Source organism: Pristiophorus japonicus, chromosome 2 (genome assembly GCF_044704955.1).
Source record: "Pristiophorus japonicus isolate sPriJap1 chromosome 2, sPriJap1.hap1, whole genome shotgun sequence".
NCBI lineage: Eukaryota > Metazoa > Chordata > Chondrichthyes > Pristiophoridae > Pristiophorus > Pristiophorus japonicus.
This window is the reverse complement of record NC_091978.1, coordinates 239,122,624-239,147,519: the sequence shown is the minus strand read 5'-3', so window position 1 is coordinate 239,147,519 and position 24,896 is coordinate 239,122,624. Positions and strand designations below refer to the sequence as shown.

Below are 24,896 nucleotides of genomic sequence, written 5' to 3'. Positions count from 1 at the left end.
TACTACAAGTCACGCTGATGCAGGCGGACCGCTGAGAGGGAGGTGGTCTACTACAAGTCACGCTGGTGAAGGCGGACCTCAGAGTTACATCTCTAACTATACTAAGTACTAAACATGGCCAATATAACAAAAGAACTCGAGTGGCCACCCGAAGGGTCCCTTACCCGCCACTTGGCGGAGAAACAGAAAAGGATAATAAGTCAAATGATTACATCAGGTTGGAAACCCAACGACTCGCTGGAGGATCAGCGAGAGTGGTGGAAACAGGAAAGGAAAGATAAAGATGAAAAGGCCTGGGTTCTAATTCTTCGAGCCCACGTAAAATTAACAAAGAAAGTAAATCAATCATGTAGTAATCTATCATCATGTATTAATTTATTAAAAAAATCCTGATAGTGACTATCTTAAGTGATGTATGGATCTAAAAAAATAGAGCCGGCCAAACAATAAGCTTTGTTGAATGAAGAGAGACTTTTGTGAATGTCTGTCTTTGAGTGAGAGTGCTTGTGTGATTTTTTTTTTTGACTGCAAAATGAATTTTTCCTGTTCGTGGCACCATTGATAGCGCGATGGTGCCACGAACCATCAAGAATCTTCAAGAATCTTCAAGAATCACTTGTCACTCGGGGTCGGTCCATACATCAAAACGGTTTATTACGCCTGCGGGGAGATGAAGCCACTGGTGCATCCAGGTAGCCCTCTCTATAACAGTATCCAATTAAAAACAAGGGCATAGAAAGTGGGAGGACAGAAGATGGGGAAGCTTTTAAAAGCCAGCAAAGAATGACTTAAAAAATTATTAAGGGAAGATAGACTATGAAAGTAAACTAGCATGAAATATAAAAACAGATAGCAAGAGTTTCTACAGGTATATAAAAAGGCAGAGTGGCTAAAGTAAATGTTGGTCCCTTAGAGGACGAGACCAGGGAATTAGTGATGGGCAACATGGAGAGGAGATGGCAGAAACTCTGAACAAATATTTTGTATCAGTCTTTACGGTAGAGGACACTAAAGATATCCCAACAGTGGATAGTCAAGTGGCTATAGGGGGGGAGGAACTTAACACAATCACAATCATTAAGGAGGTGGTACTCAGTAAGATAATGGGACTAAATCCCCTGGACCTGATGACTTGTATCCCAGGGTCTTAAGAGAAGTAGCGGTAGGGATAGTGGATGCACTGGTTGTAATTTATCAAAATTCCCTGGATTCTGGGGAGGTCCCAGCAGATTGGAAAACTGCAAATGTATCATCCCTATTTTTTTTTAAAAAAAGGAGGCAGACAAAAAGCAGGAAGCTATAGACCAGTTAGCCTAACATCTGTGGTTGGGAAAATGTTGGAGTCCATTATTAAAGAAGCAGTAGCAGAACATTGGGAAAAGCATAATTCAGTCAGGCAGAGTCAGCATTGATTTATGAAGGGGAAGTCATGTTTGACAAATTTGCTGGAATTCTTTGAGGATGTAACGAACATGGTGGATAAAGCGGAACCAGTGGATGTGGTGTATTTGGACTTCTAGAAGGCATTTGACAAGGTGCCACATAAAAGGTTACTGCACAAGATAAAAGTTCACGGGGTTTATATATTTAAATATATTAGCATGGATAGAGGATTGGCTAACTAACAGAGAACAGAGAGTCGGGATAAATGGTTCATTCTCTGGTTGGCAATCAGTAACTAGTGGAGATCAGTGCTAAGACCTCAACTATTTACAATCTATAACGATTTGGATGAAGAGATAGAGTGTAACGTAGCCAAGTTTGCTGACGATACAAAGATGGGAGGAAAAGCAATGTGTGAGTAGGACACAAAAAACCTGCAAAAGGACATAGATGGGCTAAGTGAGTGGGCAAGAATTTGGGAGGTGGAGTATAATGGAAAGTGTGAGGTTATGCACTTTGGCAGAAAAAAATCAAAGAGCATGTTATTATTTAAATGGAGAAAAGTTGCAAAGTGCTGCAGTACAGCGGGACCTGAGGGTATTGGTGCATGAAACACAAATGGTTAGTATGCAGGTACAGCAAGTGATCAGGAAGGCCAGTGGAATCTTGGCCTTTATTGCAAAGGGGATGGAGTATAAAAGCAGGGAAGTCTTGCTACTTTTATACAGGGTATTGGTGAGGCCACATCTGAAATTTTGCGTACAATTTTGGTTTCCATATTTACGAAAGGATACACTTGCTTTGGAGGCAGTTCAGAAGGTTCACAAGGTTGATTCTGGAGATGAGGTTGATTGAGAAAAGGTTGAGTAGGTTGGGCCTCTGCTCATTGGAATTCAGAAGAATGAGAGGTGATCTTATCGAAACGTATAGGATTATGAAGGGGCTTGACAAGGTGAATGCAGAGAGGATGTTTCCACTGATGGTGGAGACTAGAACTTGAGGGCATAATCTTAGAATAAGGGGCTGCCCATTTAAAACTGAGATGAGGAGGAATTTCTTTTGAGAGTTGTAAATCTGTGGAATTCGCTGCCTGAGAGCTGTGGAAGCTGGGTCATTGAATAAATTTAAGACAGAGATAGACAGTTTCTTAACCGATAAGGGAATAAGGGGTTATGGGGAACGGCAGCGGAAGTGGAGCTGAGGCCATGATCGGATCAGCCATGATCATATTAAATGGCGGAGCAGGCTCGAGGGGTTGTATGGCCTACTCCTGCTCCTCTTTCTTATGTTCTTATATATACTTGTTTCATTCTGCTTGCTTTTTTATTTGATTTAGCTCATTGTGCTGACAGTGCCTACCATTCCAAGTCCTTTTCTAAGTCTCCCTTTGATAATTCAACAGATGATGGGGGTTATTGGAGTGGTTGAATGTATCCAGAATTAAAACATTTTGGTGGAAGGAAAAACATTAAGTAGTTATAAAGGAGAGCAGATGGGAGAGAAATAAAAATAACCAGAAAATATGTGATTAAGACATTCAAGCAGAAAAATGGGAACAGAAATTAAAAGAGAAACAGAACATAAATGAAAATAAAAATGAGCAGGAAACAAAGCAATTGCATCCCAATTCTCATTTTCTTGTGCAGCACAGCAACACTTATGATTTCCTTTTACTGAAATCCTAGTCAATTCCTTGGGCAAATATTCTTCAACCTACCACTAGCAGCAATTGTTTTTGTTGAATCTCTACTGAATGGGATTTGCTTTTTGGCAGTTCTATTTCAAATGCAGGTGTCTAGCTCACTTAGTGTGCCACTGTTGGAATCCAGAGGTATCAGATATGGAATGAAGAAAGTGTGAATAATTGTGGTGGATCTTTATTATTTGAATGGAAGTGAACCACTCACTGTGCTCATCTGTTCTTTTTGCAAGGTTAATTGTTTATTTATTTGAGTTAATTACTTTTTAGACACTGGTATGAGTGTCTTTGCTTCCGAACAAACAGTGCCCATGGTAAGTGTGCCATAAATATGATGTGGGAAGGAGAGTCATCTGCGTAATCTCATAGCTTGATTGTCAAACATGTTCATGAATATTAGCTCCACAATTAACCTGTTGACCTGAGCTAAATTATAGAAGATATTTCCTTTTGGAAAAATAAAGACATTACAAGGTAGGTAAATCTCCTCATTCATTTTGAGTTTGAGTATTGAGCTGACCTTGCCAGTTTGTCTTTTTGAATTGAATTTACGTTGATAACATTAGTCACTTTGTAATGCAGTACTAACAATTTCTTCTTGTCTTTCGCTGTCCTTTTGCAGGTTGAAAATATTTTGTTAAATGATCATGGAAACTATGTCCTGTGTGATTTTGGAAGTGCAACTCATAAAATTCTCAATTCTCAAGTACATGGTGTCAGTACTGTAGAGGATGAAATCAAAAAGTAAGTCCTGTTTTATTTTATTCCTTCAAGCTTTACCGAGATGCATTTTACACTGTTCTGAAGGCTGTAATAGCATTCTGTGTTGCTGTCTGTCGGTCATTGCAAGAATGACTGGATCCCAGAAATCTTGCCCTTTGCTCTCCCCTCAGCTAGCTTCCAGTTATCTCCATATTGTCACTTTTCCACCAATGTCTTCCGTACGCATACCTTTCCATCACCATTATTATAATGCTGTTAATAGTAATTCTATATTTTTAACCTTTTGACAGCCTACGTATCGGGCTGAAAATTGCGATGGGAGGCTTCCTTCGTATGAACGCCTCTGACCCTAAAAAAAAAATCTACGAAATTACCTATTGGTCCCGGAGGAACGTAGGATTCCAGTCATTTGCTGCACAGCGCATGGGAAGATGTCTTCCATGTACGAACGCATCTGCTGGAATCACATGGGCCTGGACCACCAATCACCATCGAGTATTCTCTTTGATAATGATGGGAACTCCATTTTTACGGGCTCCCAATACGATCAATGAGAATGACCCCCTAAAACAAAACACAGCACAATAAATAAATAAAAAAAACACCTCGCATATTTAAAATTAATTGAAATTAAATATAATTAAATGTTTTAAATATATATTATATATATATATATATTTTGGAATTTTGTTTAATGTGTTAGATTGTTTAATTTGTTTAATAGGGTTAGAAATAAACTTGCCTTAATGGACAGGGTTTTTAATATTAAAAATGAATAAAATTTAATTTTTCTATGTTTTAAAAGTGGTGTGCTGATAAAAGTAAGCTTATACGCCTGCTTTTACCAGGCTTAAAAGTTTGAAGGACATTCGCTGGGCATGAATTGGGCAAATAGCACAATCTCTGCTATGTGGACGTCCTTCCTGCGGGGATGAGTAGCATCTGTCTAAAGAAATTGACAGATCGGAAATGCTGGTTCTCGCCGCATGTGCACCGCGCCCCGAGAACTGACTTTTACAAGGCCTCGCCGGGTCCGTACGCACTCGGCGAGGCCACAATTTTCAGCCGATCGATTTTTTAAAAACTTTTTCCTTGTTTAGTTTGGATGCCAAAAATTGGATACATGTATATTTTAAAATAATTTTTCTTCTTCTAAATGTGAACTGTGCAAATTGCACCAATTCAGTGTGCTCCTTGACCTGTGAAAAGATGCATAACCTAGTTTCCAGAACAAAGAACTGCTCAGATTTGTCTATGGATGTTAAGCTTGTGCACTGCAATGGCATATCAGTCCGTAACATATTATTACGATTTACTGATATCCCTTAAGTATTTGCAATATATGCACCTTTGAAGAACGAATAATTTAAGTACGGAGTATCTCCTTTGGTTCATCAATTCCAACTTAAATATACTAGATGTGTATTATATCTTTCCATAGTCATACTGACCAAATGAAGAACCTGTGTAATTTTCAACATTCATTGTTTGCTGTAGAGATAAATTAGTGGTAAACCTAAGCTTGCACCAGTTTTTTTTCCCCCACCAAACATTCACTGGGCATTGCAAGCTACAAATATAGAAAGCACATCAATGATGTCTGGAAAAGTATTAGTACTGTAAATAACTGAATTTTTGCAGGGCTAGAAAATGTATACATTTTAGTCACTGGAGGCTTCAACTATATTTTACACTGCCCCAAATTGTTAATACAGTACCAAAGTGAAACCTACTTGGACACTGATTTGCATGTATCATTTTGGCATCATTCTGATCTTCATTGGGTAGAGCAGAAGTTGGACAGGGACCTTGAAACTGATCAGTAGGTCATCCATTTGCCTAGAAATATGTGTGGGAGGAGAGAGCAGAAACAGACCATATCAGGTTGGAAAGTTTTATATTTTTTTGAAAAAAAGCAAATGGCCACCAGGTATTTGTGAAAACCTGGTATCTGTTACCCATCGTGTGCTGTGAATTTTATAAACTGTAATATTCACTCATTTGACAGAACATCGATGCAGGAAGAACAAAATTGTAGATGTGAAATTGCTAATCATTTTTTGTTACTACGGATAATGTAATGCATGTTGCAAGATTGTATTTTTTAAATGAAATGTGATGAATCGTTAAGAAGGACAGCTGGCTTTTTAAAAGTAAGAACCAAGTGGCTCAGCCATCTTCATTTTTTGGACCATGTAGTCGATTAGTTTCTAGTAAATTTTAAATAACATATCGAAGAATGAGTTAAAAACAATAATGGCATCTAGGAATTTGATTTGTTTCTAAATCAATTGGAGTTTTCTCTTAGTCCAGAAAACCTAAACCTTTTCATTGTGTCACTACTATTCTAGTCTCTTCTGAAAAGCTATTCTTTGTGTGAACCTCATCAATTACAGTTTAATTAATAAGTGCACTTTATGGGTTCTGATGCAATAATTTATGCAAAAACATTAATGAGAACATATGTGACAAGTGTTTAAATTAACTATATTAAAAATACTATAGAACAGGATTGCACATAAGTAAACGTTTGAATTTCTCTTTTTAGGTATACAACGTTGTCTTACAGAGCCCCTGAAATGATTAATCTTTTTGGAGGGAACTCAATCACGACAAAGGCTGATATCTGGGTGAGCAAAACTTCCAAAGTTTCACAGCACTTAAGAAGTATTTTGGTTGTAAGTCATCAGTTGTGGTGTGAACAAGGCCATTGGTTCGCTTCTAGCACCCCAGCTGCTGCAACTTGCAGTACCGGAGGAGAGGGAACCATTTACAATGTCAGCTAGCATGGGTGCCAGGAAGAGAAGTTAGGGGGGAGGGGGGGCTCAGCTGTTTAGTGGGACTGGGGGGCTTGGAGCAGGAGATGGGTCTCATGGATGAGATGAGTTCTGAGACCATGAGGGGAAATGGAAGAAAAAGTCGTGAGTTCAGGACGAATGGGAGGAAGCCTGAAGAGAGGTTTGGCTTGGTGGGGAAGGAAAACAACAGCTTAGATTATGTTGGTTTATGCATTGCGCATACCACTTTGTGGCATATATGGGAGCTCTAACATACTGCTATCCTCATAAGCACTTGCTCCAGTTATTGTATGTGAAAATTATCTTTATTGTCACAGGTAGGCAACATGTTTTTGAGTATCCATTTATTCCACTGGTTGGCCCAAATGTGCTTTGTTAGTGTTTACAAAGATCACCACTGCCCTCTAGTGGCACAATGTTTTGAGCAATTTGCATATTTGAAGTTAACTGAAAAGTTGCATCTTTCACTCAATTCAGGTGCAATTCTAGCACCAAGCCAGTGTCCAGTCAAAAAGGATCTGATACTAAACTAGTTGATTTCCTGTGGTGTTACAGAAACGTGCGCCCGCCCGCGCCCCCCACCCACCGCGCGCGCTCGCTCTTTCTCTCTCGGCTCGCGCTCGCTTGCACGTGTCCTTGCTCTCGCGCTCATTTCTCAGTTTTTTGTCCTTGTTTTATAATTTGCTTAAAGATACTATAGTATTGCGTTGATCATGTGCTATATAGACACAATGAAATTCAATGCATTCGTGATTCCCATGGGCGCTAATGGGTCGCAAATGCTGTGCTGCCCAGGCGCGGCGCGGCCAACGACTCTCGCCATTTTGGGCGGCTTCGTGCCCCGATCTCCTACACTCAGATATCATGTAGTCATCACCCCGTTAGCGCCCCAGCCCTGAAATTAACTTTCGCCCCAAGCAGCAGTGCCAGACAAAACACCGGCAGCCGCAGGAGATGCGGATTGGGCAGCCGGCCACTACCGGTTGAAAATTAAAGGCGAGGTGGCCGATGGGAAATAACAAAAACGCTTTCCTTGCTTTTCGCAGTTTTCTACGCTGGGTCCTTGCCGCGAATGCTCAGCCCAGCACTCTGCTCGAGTGGCGGGCTGGCCGCGTGGCACCCCAGTGGTCTCTTTTCCCCCTGCAGAGTCTGCAGCGTTGGCCCTTCCTTTTAAGGGAGGGAAGGACCCCTTGGACGTGGCAGTGCTGCCCGGCTCAGTGTGCAGCGCTGCCGAGGCGTCCACCCCATTCCAAGAAGGAAGTGGAGCGCTTGACTTAACCTGAATTTTTTGAGAGGGGTGAAACTTTAGCGCCTAGGGCTAGGGTTTCGCCCCTCCCAACTGTTACCACCCCCAAACGGGGCAATAACGAATTTCACCCCCACTGTTTTTAATATAATCTATCCTATCTCCTCTGGTATCTAACATAATACTTGATAGCTGGGTTTTAATATGCAGTGAAATTATGGGTTGATCTCATGATTTTCCATATATTAATCTTGTAATAACCCTGGGGGCGCTAATAGGAGGCGCGAATGCATTGAATTTCATTGTGTCTATATAAACACATGATCAACGCAATACTGTAGTATCTTTAACCAAACTTTAGTGTTACTAAAAGGGTCTGCTTAAATTAAACCGGTTTTAATTTGGAACTTTTATTTAGAATTTTCCTCTGAACTTGAGTGGTAGTCTTTCTAGAAGTTGCCAATCTTTCTGCTGTTTGAGTTGTCTTCAAAACAAATAAATGAAAGTGTAGCTATTCTCGCAATTTACAATACATTTAAAAAATAAAAATGAATGCCAGTTGTTCAGCATTTCACATGCCACACATGCCACTTGCTATATTTGCGAAATAAATTACTGATTGTATGCAGTACTTGTATAGTGTTCCTATGAAAGTTACCTCCATTAAAATTACAAAGCTTGTACTTTACATTCAACATAACAAAAAAATAGATTATCTGGTCATTTTCATTATCACATTGCTGCTTGTGGGAGCTTGCTAGTGTACAAATTGGCTGCCACATTTCCTGCATTACAACGGTGACTACACTCCAAAGATATTTCATTGACTATAAAATGCTTTGAGATGTCCAGTGGTCATGAAAGACGCTATATAAATCCAAGTCTTTATTTTTTCTTTATATTGTTTTGATGTTTTAGTATCAGACAAAAACAGAATTGTTATTTGCTTCTAATGCTGGCTTCCTTGGATCTAGTCGTCTGTTTTTCCATATCGACAGTGGGTGGGATTTACAAACAGCAAGTTTGTAAATGGTTGGTGTTGCTGTCAAACATTTAAAGATAAAGGGCTGGATTTTACCAACCTCGGCTGGTCCGTGGCGGGCAACGTTGGTGGAGGGTCCCGGCCTCACTGCTAGCTCCAGCACGCTGTCTAAAATGATTTTCCCTTGATTGGGCTTGTTAAACCCACCCAGCGCATTTCCTGGCTACTTGAAAGAAGAGGATTTGATGATGCGTCATCAGCCGGTTTCCTTAAAGCGACCATGTGCAAATTAATTTTGACATTTGTGCTGTCAGTGTTCTACAGCATTGAGGTGCTACAAGTACTGCACAAAGGTGCAAGGCTGCACCAGGCTTTCCCATGACTCCAGATGCTTATAGAGGGTACCACAGCACGTGGGGAGGTTCTCTTCCCTTCCAATGGGTGGAAGAGGAAGAGAACCTCCCCAGGAAATCAACACAGCTGGTTGGACATTGCACATGAGGGCACAAGCAGGGATATCGTCAGGAGGACCAGGCTACAGTGGCGCAAACCTTTCAATGATCTCAGTATGACATTAAAGCAAAGCCACACTCAAACTCATCCTGCTGTGCCACTCATCACATCCCCATCATTCTGCCTTCCCTACCCTACTCCTGCACATTCTTACTCTCCCCAATATACCTTGCACCTCCACCCATCCCCCTCTATCTACATTGTCACTTCCCCATCTCACTAGCCACCCCTCACACACACCCTCATCCTAGTGCAATCATACCAACTAGCAACACCCCAAGGATAGGCACTTGTGTCTTTTAGCCAAGGTTCACGTGAAGTTTCTGTTAATGTGCTATCAAACATTGTAATCTTTATTTTTAACACTGCGTTCTTGAACAGATTTGTGTGCACCTTTGACATAAGAACATAAGAATTAGGAGCAGGAGTTGGTCATTCGGCCACTCGAGCCTGCTCCGCCATTCAATAAAATCATGGCTGATCTTCTGTCTGAACTGCACTGTCCCCATATCCCTTGATACCCCGAATATTCAAAAATCAATTGATCTCTGTCTTGAATATACTCAAAGATTGAGCCTCCACAGCCCTTTAGGGTAGAGAATTCCAAAGATTTACCACCATCTGAGTGAAGAAGTTTCTCCTCATCTCAGTCGTAAATGGCTGACCCCTTATTGTGAGACTGACCCCTGGTTCTTGAGTCCCCAGCCTGAGGAAACATCCTCCCTGCATCTATCCTGTCAAGCCCTGTAAGAATTTTGTATGTTTCAATGAGAACACCTCTCATTCTTCTGAACTCTAGAAGATAGACCTGGTCTACTCAATCTCTCCTCATAGGGCAATTCCCCCCCCCCCCCCCCATCTCAGGAATCGGTCTGGTGGACATTCGTTGCTCCCTCCTTCCTTGGGGAAAGAAGACCAAAACTGTACACAATACTCCAGGTGCGTTCTCAGCAGGGCGCTATATCATTGCAGTAAGACGTCTTTACTCTTGTGCTCAAATCCTCTTATAATCAAGGCCAACATACCATTTGCTTGCTGTACTTGCATGTTAACTTTCAGTGATTAGTGTACAAGGACACCCAGGTCCCTCTGAACACCAACATTTCCCAATCTCCCCATATTCTTATTTTTCCTACCGAAGTGGATACCTTCACATTTCTCCACATTATATTCCATTTGCCATGTTCTTGCCCACTCACCTAGCCTGTCTATATCCCCTTGAAGCCTCCTTGCATTTCCTCACAACTTACAAACCTAGGTGGGAATGTATCATCAGCAAACTTGGATATATTACATTTGATCCCCCTAATCCAAATCATTAATATAGATTGTGAATAGCTGGGGCTCAAGCACTGATCCTTGCGGTACCGCACTAGTTACAGCCTGCCAACCTGAAAATGACCGGTTTATTCCTACTATCTGTTTTCTGTCTGTTAACCAATCCTCAATCCATGCTAGTATATTACCCCCAATCCCATGAACCCTAATTTTGTTCATTAACTTCATTATCGAATGCCTTCTGAAAATCCAAATACACCACATCCACTGGTTCCCCCTTATCTATTCTATTAGTTACAACCTCAAAAAACTCAACAGATTTGTCAAATGTGATTTCCCTTTCCTAAATCCATGTTGACTCTGCCCAATCCTATTATTATTTTCTAAGTGCCCTGTTACCACGTCCTTAATAATAGATTCTAGCATTTTCCCTACGACTGATGTCGGGCTAACTGGTCTGTAGTTCCCTATTTTCTCTCTCCTTTCTTAAATAGCGGGATTACATTAGCTACCTTCGAATCTGCGGCAGCCATTCTAGAATCTATGGAATTTTGGAAGATGACAACCAATGCATCCTCTATCTCTATAGCCACCTCTTTCAAGGATAAAGGGGTAAGCCATTTAGGACCGAGATGAGGAGAAACTTCTTCACCCAGAGAGTGGTGAACCTGTGGAATTCTCTACCACAAAGTTGTTGAGGCCAATTCACTAAATATATTCAAAAGGAGTTGGATGTAGTCCTTACTACTCGGGGGATCAAGGGGTATGGCGAGAAAGCAGGAATGGGGTACTGAAGTTGCATGTTCAGCCATTAACTCATTGAATGGTGGTGCAGGCTCGAAGGGCCGAATGGCCTACTCCATCTATTTTCTATGTTTCTAAAACCCTAAGGATGTAGGCCATCAAGTGCAGGGGATTTACTGGCTTTCAGTCCCGTTAATTTCTCCATTATTTTTTTTACCAATACTAATTTCTTTCAGTTCCTCATTCTTGCTGGACCCTTGGTTCTCCACTATTTAATGGAGGTTTTTTGTGTCGTCTTCTGTGAAGACAGCCACAAAGTACTTGTTTAATTTCAATGCCATTTTCTTATTCCCCATTATAATTTCTCCTGTCTCCACCTGTAAGGGACCCACATTTACTTTTGTTAATCTTTTCCTTTTGATATACTTATAGAAGCTTTTACTGGCTGTTTTTATACGTCTCGCTAGTTTACTCTCGTATTCTATTTTCCCTTTATCAATTTCTTGGTCTGCCTTTGCTGAATTCTAAAATCCTCCCAATCTGCCAGCTTACTGCTCTTTTTGGCAACATTTATAAGCCTCTTCCTTTGATCTAATGCTATCTTTAACTTCTCTTGTTAGCCACGGTTGGACCACTTTTCCTGTGAGGTTTTTGTACCTTAAAGGAATGTATGTTGTTGTAAATGATGTATTCATTGCTTGTCTACCATCATACCTTTTTAATGTAGTTTCCCAATCTACCTTAGCCAACTCATCCCTCATACTGACGTAGTTTGCCTTGTTTAGATTTAAGACCCTTGTTTCAGATTTATCAGAATTTTATATTGAGTTTGAAAGTGATTCAATCATATTATGGTCACTCTTCCTCAAAGGCCCCTTTACTACAAGGTTATTAATTAACCCTTCCTCATTGTACAATACTAGATCTAAAATAACCTGTTCCCTAGTTGGTTCCTCAACATACTGATCTAAAAAACCATCTTGTATACATTCCATGAATTTGTCCTCCACACTATTACTACATATTTGGTTTGCCCAATCTATATGTAGATTAAAGTCTGCCATGATTATTGTATTATCTTTGTTACATGCACCTCTAATTTCCTGATTTATACTGTGCCCTACATTACCACTACTGTTTGGGGGCCTATAAACAACTCCCACCAATGTTTTCTGCCCCTTGCTGTTTCTTGGCTCCACCCAAACTGATTCTACTTCTTGATTTTCTGAGCTAAGATCCTTTCTCTCGACTGTCTTTATCCCATCCTTTATTATCAGGGCTATCCCTCCTCTTTCCATTTTGCCTATCTCTTCTAAAAGTGAAGTATCCTGGAATATTTAGTTCCCAACCATGGTCACTTTGTAGCCACATGTCCGTAATGACTATTGGATCAATCCTATTAATTTATGTATGTGCTATTCATCTATTTTGTTGCGAATGCTTCACGCATTCAGATATAGTGCCTCTAGCTTTGTCTTTTTTCTATTTTCCCTGATGTCACCTTAGTCAGTAATGTCCTATTAGCTTTATTACTCTCTCTCTCTCTTCCTTCCTGACCCACTCTGCTTATTAATACCCAAAACTCTGCTCTGCTCTAGAGCCTTGACATTGTTGCTGCTTTTAAATTTACTCTTTCCTGAATCCTCTCTTTCTCCCCGCCCCTTCATTTGTTTAAAGCTCTGTCTACTGCCCTAGTTATTCGATTTGCCAGCACACTGGTTCCAGCCTGGTTCAAGTGGAGCCCGTCTCAGCGGAACAGCTCCCTCTTTCTCCAGTACCCCATGAAGTCGATTGCGGTGAATGGTGAGACATAACGGTACCCACCCCCCCTCCCCCAATGCTGATGAGTGAAAGGATTGGCTTGGGCATTGTAGTGTTGATGTGGGGTGGTGCCACCCTGACGCATCAAGTGACAGCCAGGGTGTACAGCAACAAGTGAAGTAAATCTGGCCAAAGTGAGGCCATCCCGGGCAGCAACATGGTCAGGTGCTAATGCTGTATCCTGTGCGGCATCTGTTGATTGCGGAGAACGTTGGTGGTGTTAGTGCTGCTGGTATTGGGGTTGATCGTGATGGGATTCTGAGGACCACGGTGAGACAGTATAAACCGTACCCATTCTGATGTAATAGATGGCAGGTGGACTTGAGATGACGGGTGGACTTGAGATGACAGAAGCAATCTGTGTGAGAGGTTGTTCCAATGAGGTGACGGGGAATAGAGAGTTTGGTCCAAACACTTGCAACCTGCATAAAGCTCAATCTGTCCCTTCCAAATGCAGTAAGCAACAGCGTCTGAGCTTGAAAAGTGAACAGCTGAGAGATGGGAGCTTTTATAGCACATTTACAGCTGTCAAGTAATGACATGATTCCATGGCTATTCAACTCCTGCCCTGCTAACCTGACGTGATCTCCAAGCAGCGTGGACCCGGTGGGTGACCTGGTAAACTCTGAAGTTGAGCTCAAAATAGTTCTTAATGGTCTGTTGACAGGGTCATAATGACCTGAAATGTCTCCCCCACTACAGTGTGTTGGGTCTCCTGAGCGCTGACAGACCCTACATTAGGGAAAAGCGCATGATGACGGGTTGACAGCAGGGTCGCGACCAGCTGTCAAAAAAGAACATGATCGTGCCCGCTGACTGTCTCCCCCCCCCCCCCCCCCCCGTAAAATTCTGACCACACTATTAGAGCTGCAGACACAAATGCATGCCAAAAGCTGTTGCCTGCTTTTTGAAATTCGTAGCCAATCGTTCCAATTCTTTGTCAAATCACAAACGCCAGAGGTCACCTTGCACACACCAAGGATCACTCTGCGCCAATGCTCTTAGCCAAAAGGCCTAGAGCCACTGCACCGTTCCTGGAAGTACTGCAATACCAGGTTCGTGCCATGGAGGTGGATGGGTCAGGTCCCCCACACACCTCCGTGGAGGTGGATGGGTCAAGCCACCCCACCCTACCTTGTAGAATCATTTCAGCTGAGGGGGATAGCTGCTCATTTTTGTTTAATTGTATTCATAGTTATCTCTGGTAGTTTTGTTCTTGATTTTCTTGTTTTATTTGGTTGCCAATCTGTTCCATTGTAATTTGCTGTTTTATGAATATTAAAATAGGAACCAATTACAAAAGTAACACACAAACTTGCCCATGTGACAGCAAAAATGCATGCTGGATACAAGTAGATGGTCAGATTACCTGTGTTGAATTTGAAACTTTGTAGTTATGGTAAAGAGCTCTTAGTGTCAAGAAGTTCTAAAGAAAACATCATATTAGTTAAGAAAGAGAACTTGCATTTACCTTTCATAATCTCGGAATGTCGCAGAGAGCTTCGAGTCAGTGAAGTACTTTTGAAGTTTGGTTCCTGCTGTAAGTTAAGGGAATGCAGCAGCTAATTTACACACAGCAAGGTCCCACAAACAGCAATGAGATAAATGTACAATAATATGATTGTGATGCTGGTTGAAGAATGAATGTTGGCCCGGACAACAGGAGACCTCCCTTAATCTTTGAATAGTACCATGGGATCTTTTGCGTCCACCCGAGAGGGAAGACAGGGCCTTGGTTTAACATGACTTAAATGAAGGGACTGAGAGTAAGATATCTAAGTTTGCTGATGCTACAAAGTTAGGTGGGAAAGTAAGCTGTGTGGAGGATGCCAAGAGGCTGCAAGAGATATAGATAGGTTGACTGAGTGGGCAAGAACATGGCAAATGGAATACAATGTGGGGAAGTATGAGGTTTGGTAGGAAAAACCAAAAAGCAGAATATTTTTTGAATGGCAAGAGACTGGGAAATGTTTGTATTTAGAGGGATCTAGGTGTCCTTGTAAATGAATCACAGAAAGTTAACATGCAGGTAAAGCAAGCAATTAGGAAAGCAAATGATATGTTAGCTTTTGTTACAAAGGGTTTAGAGTATAAGAGTAAAGAAGTCTTACTGCAATTATACAGGACATTGATGAGGCCACACATGGAGTACTGTGTTTCCTTACCTAAGGAAAGACATACTTGCCTTAGAGGGAGTGCAACGGTTCACTAGACTGGTTCCTGGGATAAGGGGATTACTCTGAGGAGAGATTGAGTAAGCTGGGCCTGTATTCCCTAGAGTTTAGAAGAATGAGGTGTGATCTAATTGAAACATATAAAATTCTTAAGGGGCTTGACCAGTTAATGCTGAGAAAATGTTTCTCTTGGCTGGGAAATCTAGAACATGGGGTCACAGTCTCAAAATAAAGGGTCGGCCATTTAGGACTGAGATAAGAAATGTCTTCACTCAAAGGGTTGTGAATCTTTGGCATTCTCTACGCCAGAGAGCTGTGGATGCTCAGTTGTTGATTATATTCAAGACAGAGGTCACTAAAGTTTGGGGAATTAAGGGATATGGGGATAGTGCGGGAAGGTGGAGTTAAGGTAGAAGATCAGCCGTGATCTTGTTGAATGGCGGAGCAGGCTCGAAGGGCCAAATGGCCTAATCCTGCTATTTCTTATGCTCTTCTGTTATTCAACTGGAAACATTGCAACACCTGGAAACTGGAAAAATTGCAACAGCTGGAAACTGAAATGACTGGAAACATTTATCTGATTATTATTGTATTGCTGTTTGTGGGAGCTTGCTATGCACAAATTGGCTGCCGCATTTCCTACATTACAACAGTGACTACACTCCAAAAGTACTTCATTGGCTGTAAAGCGCTTAGAGACATCCGGTGGTCGTGAAAGGCGCTATATAAATCGAAGTCTGTCTTTTTCTTTTTATTCGAAAGACAGCATCACTGACAGTGCAGTACTGCACTGAAGTGCCACCCTAGATTATGTGCTCCATACTGACACTGACTCATATTGAAGTTGAAAATACTGTTTGTTTTGTTTTACTTCTGAATGGGCAGAAAGTATTTTTTTAAGTTGACTCCTAATATGTCATCATGTTCCTGAGACCTTGGCGCATTTAACATTGCTTTTGTCTGCAGTCAATACTTGCAAAATGAGCTTTTAACTAAGAAAAAAGTTGTATTTTGTAGTTGTGAAATTACGTGTTTGGTTTCCAGTAGCGATCTTAGTATTTTTTGGCAGGGGAAACGGTATTGGTACTTATAATTTTTTTTAAAAGCACTTTGATAATATCTATTGACTTTACTGAATTTTTGTTTTTAATTTCCCACATTAATAGGAACAGCATTGTAGCACCTGGCTTTATCAGTTATACTTATCACAGTAACGTGAACTAAAATGTGTAATTTGGGTTATTTTCTTTCAGACTGAAGAATTTGTTCTAGAATTGGTTAGACTAGGAACAACTCGTGGTCAATCAAGCAAACCGATATAATTCTTGTATGATGATTTATTTCAAAAGCTCAAACTTAGAACCATAGTTCTAAATGGAGTAGGATTGATATATTCTTGCTCTTGGTTCCTCTCAGAATTGGACATTCATGCTTCCAAGTATGCATTGCAAAAGACTGAATTTTCTTCAACTTGACTAACACTTCAATATTTTCAGCCAATTTAGCAAGTAACATTTTGTAGACATGGACAGTAGTGAAAACAGTATTTCTATATGAATGCACAGAATGCTTGATATGATTCTCAAGAGGAACCAGCTGATGAGTTCAGCAAATTCCAGCTTTGTGAAAAGTTTCCTTACCTCGGCAATAACTCTGGGCAACATGCAATTAAAATTGTTGCAGCATTAAGCTGCTCTGGTTTATAGCTTTATACCATTGTTGCACTAGCATAGCTCAAGTAGTAACTCCTCCCATTTTTGTAGTAGTAAGCTCGGCAGTAGAGTTATACCGGCTGCTTTGTTTCCTGCTGGGGAGCTGACTGGGTTTACACAGCATATTTGCTGTCCCCCACCCCCCCCCCCCCCCCCCCCCAAAAAAAAAACCCACATACCTATACAGGATACAGTGTCACTTTTTTTCTTTTGTGAAAGAAAGTTAAAATAATGGGTGTTTTACCAACTGCAGTTGTCCTGTGGCTGAGATGCAGGTCCAGCAGTGCTTATAGGGTAATAAAAACATAAAATGCTGGCAATACTCAGCAGGTCAGGTAGCATCTGTGGAGAGAGAAATAGTCAATGTTTTAGGTCGATGACCTTTTGCCAGAACTATAGTGTTCTTTGCTTTGAGGCCTTTTGTTGCCATTGTTTAAAATTTGGTTTGTGGCACACAAGAATTGTTGAATCTTTACGGAGGTATACGACACACAATTTATATCAATATTGTTTCAGATCTAATTAAGAACTCTGTTCTAGTCTGTCTTTCCCGACTGCCCAAGGTAGCGAATTTGGGGTTTGCCATTAATTAATGGGCTGTAAACAAGTTTGATCCAAGGGTTTAACATACAAGCTTTTAGTATAGCAGGTTATATGGTTTACTGTTATTGAATTTGCAGTGATTGCTGTATTTTCAGTTTTTTTAACTTCATCAAATATTTCTGCTGAAAAAGCCAATTAATGTTGTTTTTTTTTTTAGGCTCTTGGATGCTTGCTATACAAGCTTTGTTTCTTCATTCTACCCTTTGGAGAGAGTCAAGTTGCAATCTGTGATGGGAGCTTTACTGTGCCAGACACCTCTAAATATTCTCAGAAATTGCACTGTTTAATACGTATGTACAGTAATTTAAAAAAAATCTTTGTGTGCTTTTGTCCCTATTTAATCCTCTTTGGAATAGTTGTAAATATATTGGTTCCAAAAATGCTTTCAACATTTATTCACTATTTTCATTTTAGTGAATTTTATGTTTTCCTATTGATATGTTCTATTTAACATCGGGGGCAGGGGTTAGTAGGGTCAGGTTTCAGGGCTCAGCTTGAGATTGAGATCCAGTATGCAGTTAGAAAAATGCATCTTTTTCTATGTGTATAAAAATCAAAATGACATACATTGTTATTATGTAAAGAATTGCAACTGAGTTCAATTATGCCCTTGATCAAATATTTTGAGAAATTTATAATATGCTAAAGTACTTCCCTTCTTCAAGGTCCATTCCTGCTAAGCTGTAACACTGCTAAGGCAAGCAAATGTAATGTTTGGCAGGAAGTTGAGGAAAGGTACTCTTAAACCAGAGCATCATGGTGTATATCAAACACTGAAAATCATGGACGGGTTAAATATCGTGGCCGCTGTTTGACAGTGATACATAGGAATGATGATAAAAGTTCCAAGTTATGTTGAAAAGATTTTCCAACAGTTACCTTCGGAATAGTTACCGAGGGAGACTGCCCAACCCTTACAAGTGAAGGAGGGTGCATGAAGTGCAAATAGTATTTTACCACCCTGCCCAGAGAGAGATTAAAATAAATGAAGGGTTATGAGAGTCAACACCAGTGTTTTTGCTGTCCATTCAAGGCAGGATCTGGCAAATAGAAAATTGTAAATTTGAGTTACAAGAGCCACATAGAAGATTATAAACTGAATTGTATGCAATAAACTGCAAATCATATACAGTTTATATATATTTTTTTAAAAACCCATCTTGATCAGGTTTTGACATCGTCAAATTGATTACAAGAAACTGGGCACATTGATCTAATCATGGAACAGTTTGCTGTTGTTAGCTGCATCTTTTTAAAACAGTATATTTCATGAATCTATAGTTTGATTTAGTTTTGTAATTTCTGTTTCATAAGAATTCACAATGTTTTATAATTCTAGTGTATAGCTGTAGATTTGTTAATTGTGTCCTTGCAGTCTAATTCTTAAAGTGCTGCAGATGCTTTAGTTACCACATTTTATTAGTACTTTTTTTTTAACTTTTCATGTTTGTGTTTCAAAGGTTATATGCTTGAACCAGGTCCTGACAAGAGACCCGACATTTACCAAGTTTCATATTTTGCTTTTAAATTGACTGGAAAAGAATGTCCCCTGCCAAATATATATGTAAGTGTATGTTTTTTTTGTTTACACTTTACTATGGTTCATTGTAAAGATTTGGTTTGTCTTTTACATCTAACTGATAGAAAATATATCTCAATAACTGGGGAAAAAAACACTGCCTGCACTAAATTGAAGGATTGATTGTCTGCATATAAAAATATTTAGCAGCTATATAAATTTAGGTGCACATTGAGAGGAATAGCCCCTATATTTTTTGCTAATAATTAAATTGTGCATAGATTTTGTTGCAATTATTTAACTAAAGTCTGATCTAAAGCCAAGTTTAAGATTACTTTGAAAGTATTTCTCATACTGCTGATAAATGAGCTGTTCTCAAATGTTGCAGTGCAATACGTAAACTTTGAGTTGGATTCAATTCCCCAGCAAACTCGGTCAAAATGAGCTTGCCATCCTATGATTGTTGCCAATAATGAAATTTAAATGTTCAATTTTTTGGTACTGCAACTCAATAAACAGTTGTTTAGACATTATGCCAGAGGGTTAGGTAAAATCAGTATTTCTATTCTGAGGAACTACAGTGTATATTTTCCTGATTCCTGCATCCAGACGTAAAGGTCAGAAAAAAGGGGTAGAGACCCATTCACCAGGTTTTCACTTTTGTGATGTTAGGATTTAGAGGGCTTTCCTGAAAGGAGAGAAGTGGACCTGCATCTGTGATTGGCGCAGGCCAATTATAGCTGTGTTAAAGATGCAGGAGGGAGGCCTTAAACTTAAACATTTTCAGGACAAAAGCTGTTAACGTTTAGGAACATAGGAACAGCAGAAGGTCATTCAGCCCCTCGAGCCAGTTCCACCATTCACTAAGATGATGTCTAATCTGAATCTTAACTCTCATTTACCTCCCTTGATTTCTGTTACTGAACACCCTTTCCTAACAAAAACCTACCAATCTCAGTCTTAAATGTTTAATTTTGTATGTGTATGTGTTTGGGGAGCGGGCCGGGGGTGGATGAGGGTTTGTGGTGTGGTGGTGGTGGTATGAGGAGGAAAGGGAAGAGAGTTCCAAATTTCCACAAACCCCTGTGAAGAAATGCTGCCTGACATCATTCCTGAATAGCCTAGCTCTAATCTTAAAGTTATGCCCCCTTGTTCTAGACTCCCCTGCCAGAAGAAATAGTTTCTCTCTATCTACTCTATCAACTCCTTTAATAATAACATACTTTATTTAGATCATCCCTTAATCTCCTATACTTGAGGGAATACAAGCATAGTCTGTGCAACCTGTCCTCATAATTTATCCCTTTTTAGCCCCAGTATCATTCTGATAAATCTGCTCTGCAGCCCCTCCAAGGCCAATATATTCTTCCTGGTGCGGTGCCCAGAACTGGACGCAGTACTTCAGATGTGGGCTAACCAGAGCTTTATATAACCAAAGCATAACTTTCATCCCTTTGTATACCAGCCCCCTAGAGATAAAGGATAACATTCCATTAGCTGTTTAAATGGTTTTTTGTACCTGCCCACTAGTTGGTGATTTGTGCACATGGGCCCCTAAATCTACCTGCTCCACAATTTTTAGCTTCTCACCATTTAGAAAATATTCTGATCTATCTTTCTAGGGTCCAAAGTGCCCTTACTGAACTTCATCTGCCACAGTTTTGCCCATTTGTTTAATCTATCAATGTCCCTTTGCCACTTTCTGCTCTCATCTACACTACTTACTGTTCCACCTAACTCAGTGTTATCAGCAAACTTAGATATGGCTTATAAGGACATAAGAAATAGGAGCAAGAGTAGGCCATACAGCCCCTCGAACCATTTAATATGATCATGGCTGATCCGATCATGGACTCGGGTCCACTTCCCGGCCCGCTCCCCATAACCCCTTAATCCCTTATCGGTTAAGAAACTATCTATCTCTGTCTTAAATGTATTCAATGTCCTGGCTTCCACAGCTCTCTGAGGCAGCGAATTCCACAGATTTACAACCCTCAGAGAAGACATTCCTCCTCATCTCAGTTTTAAATGGGTGGCCCCTTATTTTATTATGTCCCCAAGTTCTACTCTCCCCTATCAGTAGAAACATCCTCTGCATCCACCCTGTCAAGCCCCCTCATAGGGCCCAAGTTTCCACAAGAAAAAAAAACGGGCGCCCCTCCGAGCTGGGCGCCCGTTTTTCGCGCCTAGAACGGCGCCTAAAAAAATCCTCGGTATTCTCCACCTACTTGCAGGTCCTCTGGCCCTCGGCGCAGTCAGCACGAGCTGTGGGGGGGGCGGAGCCAGGTCCCTGCGCTGAAAACAGTGCCGGGACCTCTGCACATGCGCGCTACAGTGGGCACGCAAGTGCAGTAGCTCCAGGCGCCGAACTGTGTGGGAGGGGCCCGAAGCACGCAGCCCCTAGCCCTGGCTGAATGGCCTCACTGGGGCTGCGTGAATAAGGCTCCTCCCACGGCCAGCTCCTGCTTCCCCCTGACCGGACCCGACACCCGCTCCCCCCCCCCCTCCCCCCCCCCACCCCTACCTCCGGACCAGACTCGACACCCGCTTTCCCCCCCCCCCCGCCGACCAGACCCGACATCCGCTCCTCTCTCTCTCCCTCCCCCTCTCTCTCCCTCCCTCCCCCTCTCTCTCTCTCCCTCCCCCTCTCTCTCTCTCCCTCCCCCTCTCTCTCTCTCTCCCTCCCTCTCTCTCTCTCCCCCTCCCCCTCTCTCTCTCTCCCTCCCCCTCTCTCTCTCTCCCTCCCCCTCTCTCTCTCTCTCCCTCCCCCTCTCTCTCTCTCTCCCTCCCCCTCTCTCTCTCTCTCCCTCCCCCTCTCTCTCTCTCCCTCCCCCTCTCTCTCTCTCCCTCCCCCTCTCTCTCTCTCCCTCCCCCTCTCTCTCTCTCCCTCCCCCTCTCTCTCTCTCCCTCCCCCTCTCTCTCTCTCCCTCCCCCTCTCTCTCTCTCCCTCCCCCTCTCTCTCTCTCCCTCCCCCTCTCTCTCTCTCCCTCCCCCTCTCTCTCTCTCCCTCCCCCTCTCTCTCTCTCCCTCCCCCCTCTCTCTCTCTCCCTCCCCCCTCTCTCTCTCTCTCCCTCCCCCCTCTCTCTCTCTCTCCCTCCCCCTCTCTCTCTCTCTCCCTCCCCCTCTCTCTCTCTCTCCCTCCCCCTCTCTCTCTCTCTCCCTCCCCCTCTCTCTCTCTCTCCCTCCCCCTCTCTCTCTCTCTCCCTCCCCCTCCCCCTCTCTCTCTCTCTCCCTCCCCCTCTCTCTCCCTCTCCCTCCCCCTCTCTCTCTCTCTCCCTCCCCCTCTCTCTCTCTCTCCCTCCCCCTCTCTCTCTCTCTCCCTCCCCCTCTCTCTCTCTCCCTCTCCCTCCCCCTCTCTCTCCCTCCCCCTCTGCGGCACGAACGGCTGCAGAATTCTCCCTGGCTGAAGCACTTTCACACAGGTAGGAAGATGGTTTATTTAATCTTTTCTTGGCTTATAAATGTTTATTCAGGTTGGATTTATTTGTATAATATTTGTAGAAGTATAAATAAGGATTTATTGTAGAATTTAATGAGTTCCCTTCCCCCCCCACCTCGTTCTGGACGCCTAATTTGTAACCTGCGCCTGATTTTTTAATGTGTAGAACAGGTTTTTTCAGTTCTACAAAAATCTTCACTGGCTCCATTCTACTTTAGTTTGGAGTACATTTTCACTGTGGAAACTTTCAAATCAGGCGTCAGTGGCCGGACACGCCCCCTTTTGAAGAAAAAATTTTGTTCTAAAGTAGAACTGTTCTACCTGACTAGAACTGCAGAAAACAAAATGTGGAGAATTGCGATTTTTAAGATAGTCCATTCTCCACCAGTTGCTCCTAAAAATCAGGCGCAAATCATGTGGAAACTTGGGCCCATAATCTTGTACGTTTCGATAAGATCACCTTATTCTTCTGAATTCCAATGAGTAGAGGTCCAACCTCCTCAACCTTTCCTCATAAGTCAACCTCTTCATCTCCAGAATCAACCTAGTGAACCTTCTCTGAACTGCCTCCAAAGCCAGTATATCCTTTCGTAAATATGGAAACCAAAACTGTACGCAGTATTCCAGGTTTGGCCTCACCAATATCCTGTATAATTGTAGCAAGACTTCCCTGCTTTTATACTCCATCCTCTTTGCAATAAAGGCCAAGATTCCATTGGCCTTCCTGATCACTTGCTGTACCTGCATACTAACCTTTTATGTTTCATGCACAAGTACCCCCAGGTACTGCAGCACTTTGCAATTTTTCTCCATTTAAATAATAACTTGTTCTTTGATTTTTTTTTTTTCCTGCCATGTGCATGACCTCACACTTTCCATCTGCCAAATTTTTGCCCACATGCTTGGCCTGTCTATGTCCCTTTGCAGATTTTTTGTGTCCTCATACATTGCTTTTCTTCCCATCTTTGTATCGTCAGCAAACTTGGCTGTGTTACACTTGGTCCTTTCCTCCATCGTTTGTAAATAGTTGGGGTCTCAGCACTGATCCCTGCGGCACCCCACTAGTTACTGGTTGCCAACGGAAAATGAGCCATTTATCCTGACTTTCTGTTTTCTGTTAGTTAGCTAATTCTCTCTCTGTGCTAATATACTAGCCCCAATCCCGTGAACTTTTATCTTGTGCCGTAACCTTTTATGCGGCACCTTATCGATTGCCTTCTGGAAATCCAAATACACCACATCCACTGGTTCCCCTTAATCCACCCTGCTCGTTACATCCTCAAAGAACTCCAGCAAATTTGTCTCACATGATTTCCCTTTCATAAAACCATGCTGACTCTGGTTGATTGAATTATGCATTTCCCAATGTCCTACTATTGCTTCCTTAATAATAGACTTCAGCATTTTCCCAACCACAGATGTTAGGTTAACTGGTCTATAGTATCCTGCTGTCTGTCTGCCTCCTTTTTTAAGTAGGGGCATTACATTTGCAGTTTTGCAATCCGCTGGGACCTCCCCAGAATCCAGGGAATTTTGGTAGATTACAACCAGTGCATCCACTATCTCTGCAGCCACTTCTTTTAAGAACCTAGAATGCAAGCCATCAGGTCCAGGGGACTTATCCGCCTTTAGTCCCATTATCTTACTGAGTACCACCTCCTTAGTGATTGTGTTAAGTTCCTCCCCCACTATAGCCGCTTGACTATGTTGGGATATTGTTTGTGTCCTCTATCGTAAAGACTGATACAAAATATTTGTTCAGAGTTTCTGCCATCTCCTTGTTCCCCATTACTAATTTCCCGGTCTTGTTCTCTAAGGAACCAACATTTACTTTAGCCACTCTTCCTTTTTTATATACCTATAGAAACTCTTGCTATCTGTTTTTCTATTTCATGCTAGTTTACTTTCATAGTCTATCTTCCCTTTCTTAATAATTTTTTAAGTCATTCTTTGCTGGCTTTTAAAAGCTTCCCAATCTTCTGTCCTCCCACTAGTTTTGGCCATTTTGTATGACCTTGTTTTTAATTGGATATCGTCCTTTATTTCTTTAGTTAGCCGCGGATGGTTATGTGATTCTGTTACTGGACTAGTAATCCAGAGGCCTGGAATAATGATCCAGAGACAGGAGTTCAAATCCCACCACAGCAGCTGGCGAATTTTAAATTCAATTCATTAAATAAAGCTGGAATTAAAAAAACTAGGTGACCATGAAACTACCGAATTGTCATAATACCCTATCTGGTTCACTAATGTCCTTTAGGG

General features: G+C 41.7%; 1 protein-coding gene across 1 annotated transcript in view; it reads left to right on the top strand.

Moving 5' to 3' along the window:
- Window positions 1-24,896, top strand: part of bmp2k (BMP2 inducible kinase) — a 179,981-nt gene that overhangs the window by 114,402 nt on the left and 40,683 nt on the right. The window contains exons 5-8 of the mRNA XM_070871093.1: window positions 3,705-3,826; window positions 6,354-6,435; window positions 17,834-17,966; window positions 19,137-19,240. Of these exons, the coding sequence (XP_070727194.1) occupies window positions 3,705-3,826; window positions 6,354-6,435; window positions 17,834-17,966; window positions 19,137-19,240 (441 nt within the window). The remainder of the gene's footprint in view (window positions 1-3,704; window positions 3,827-6,353; window positions 6,436-17,833; window positions 17,967-19,136; window positions 19,241-24,896) is intronic.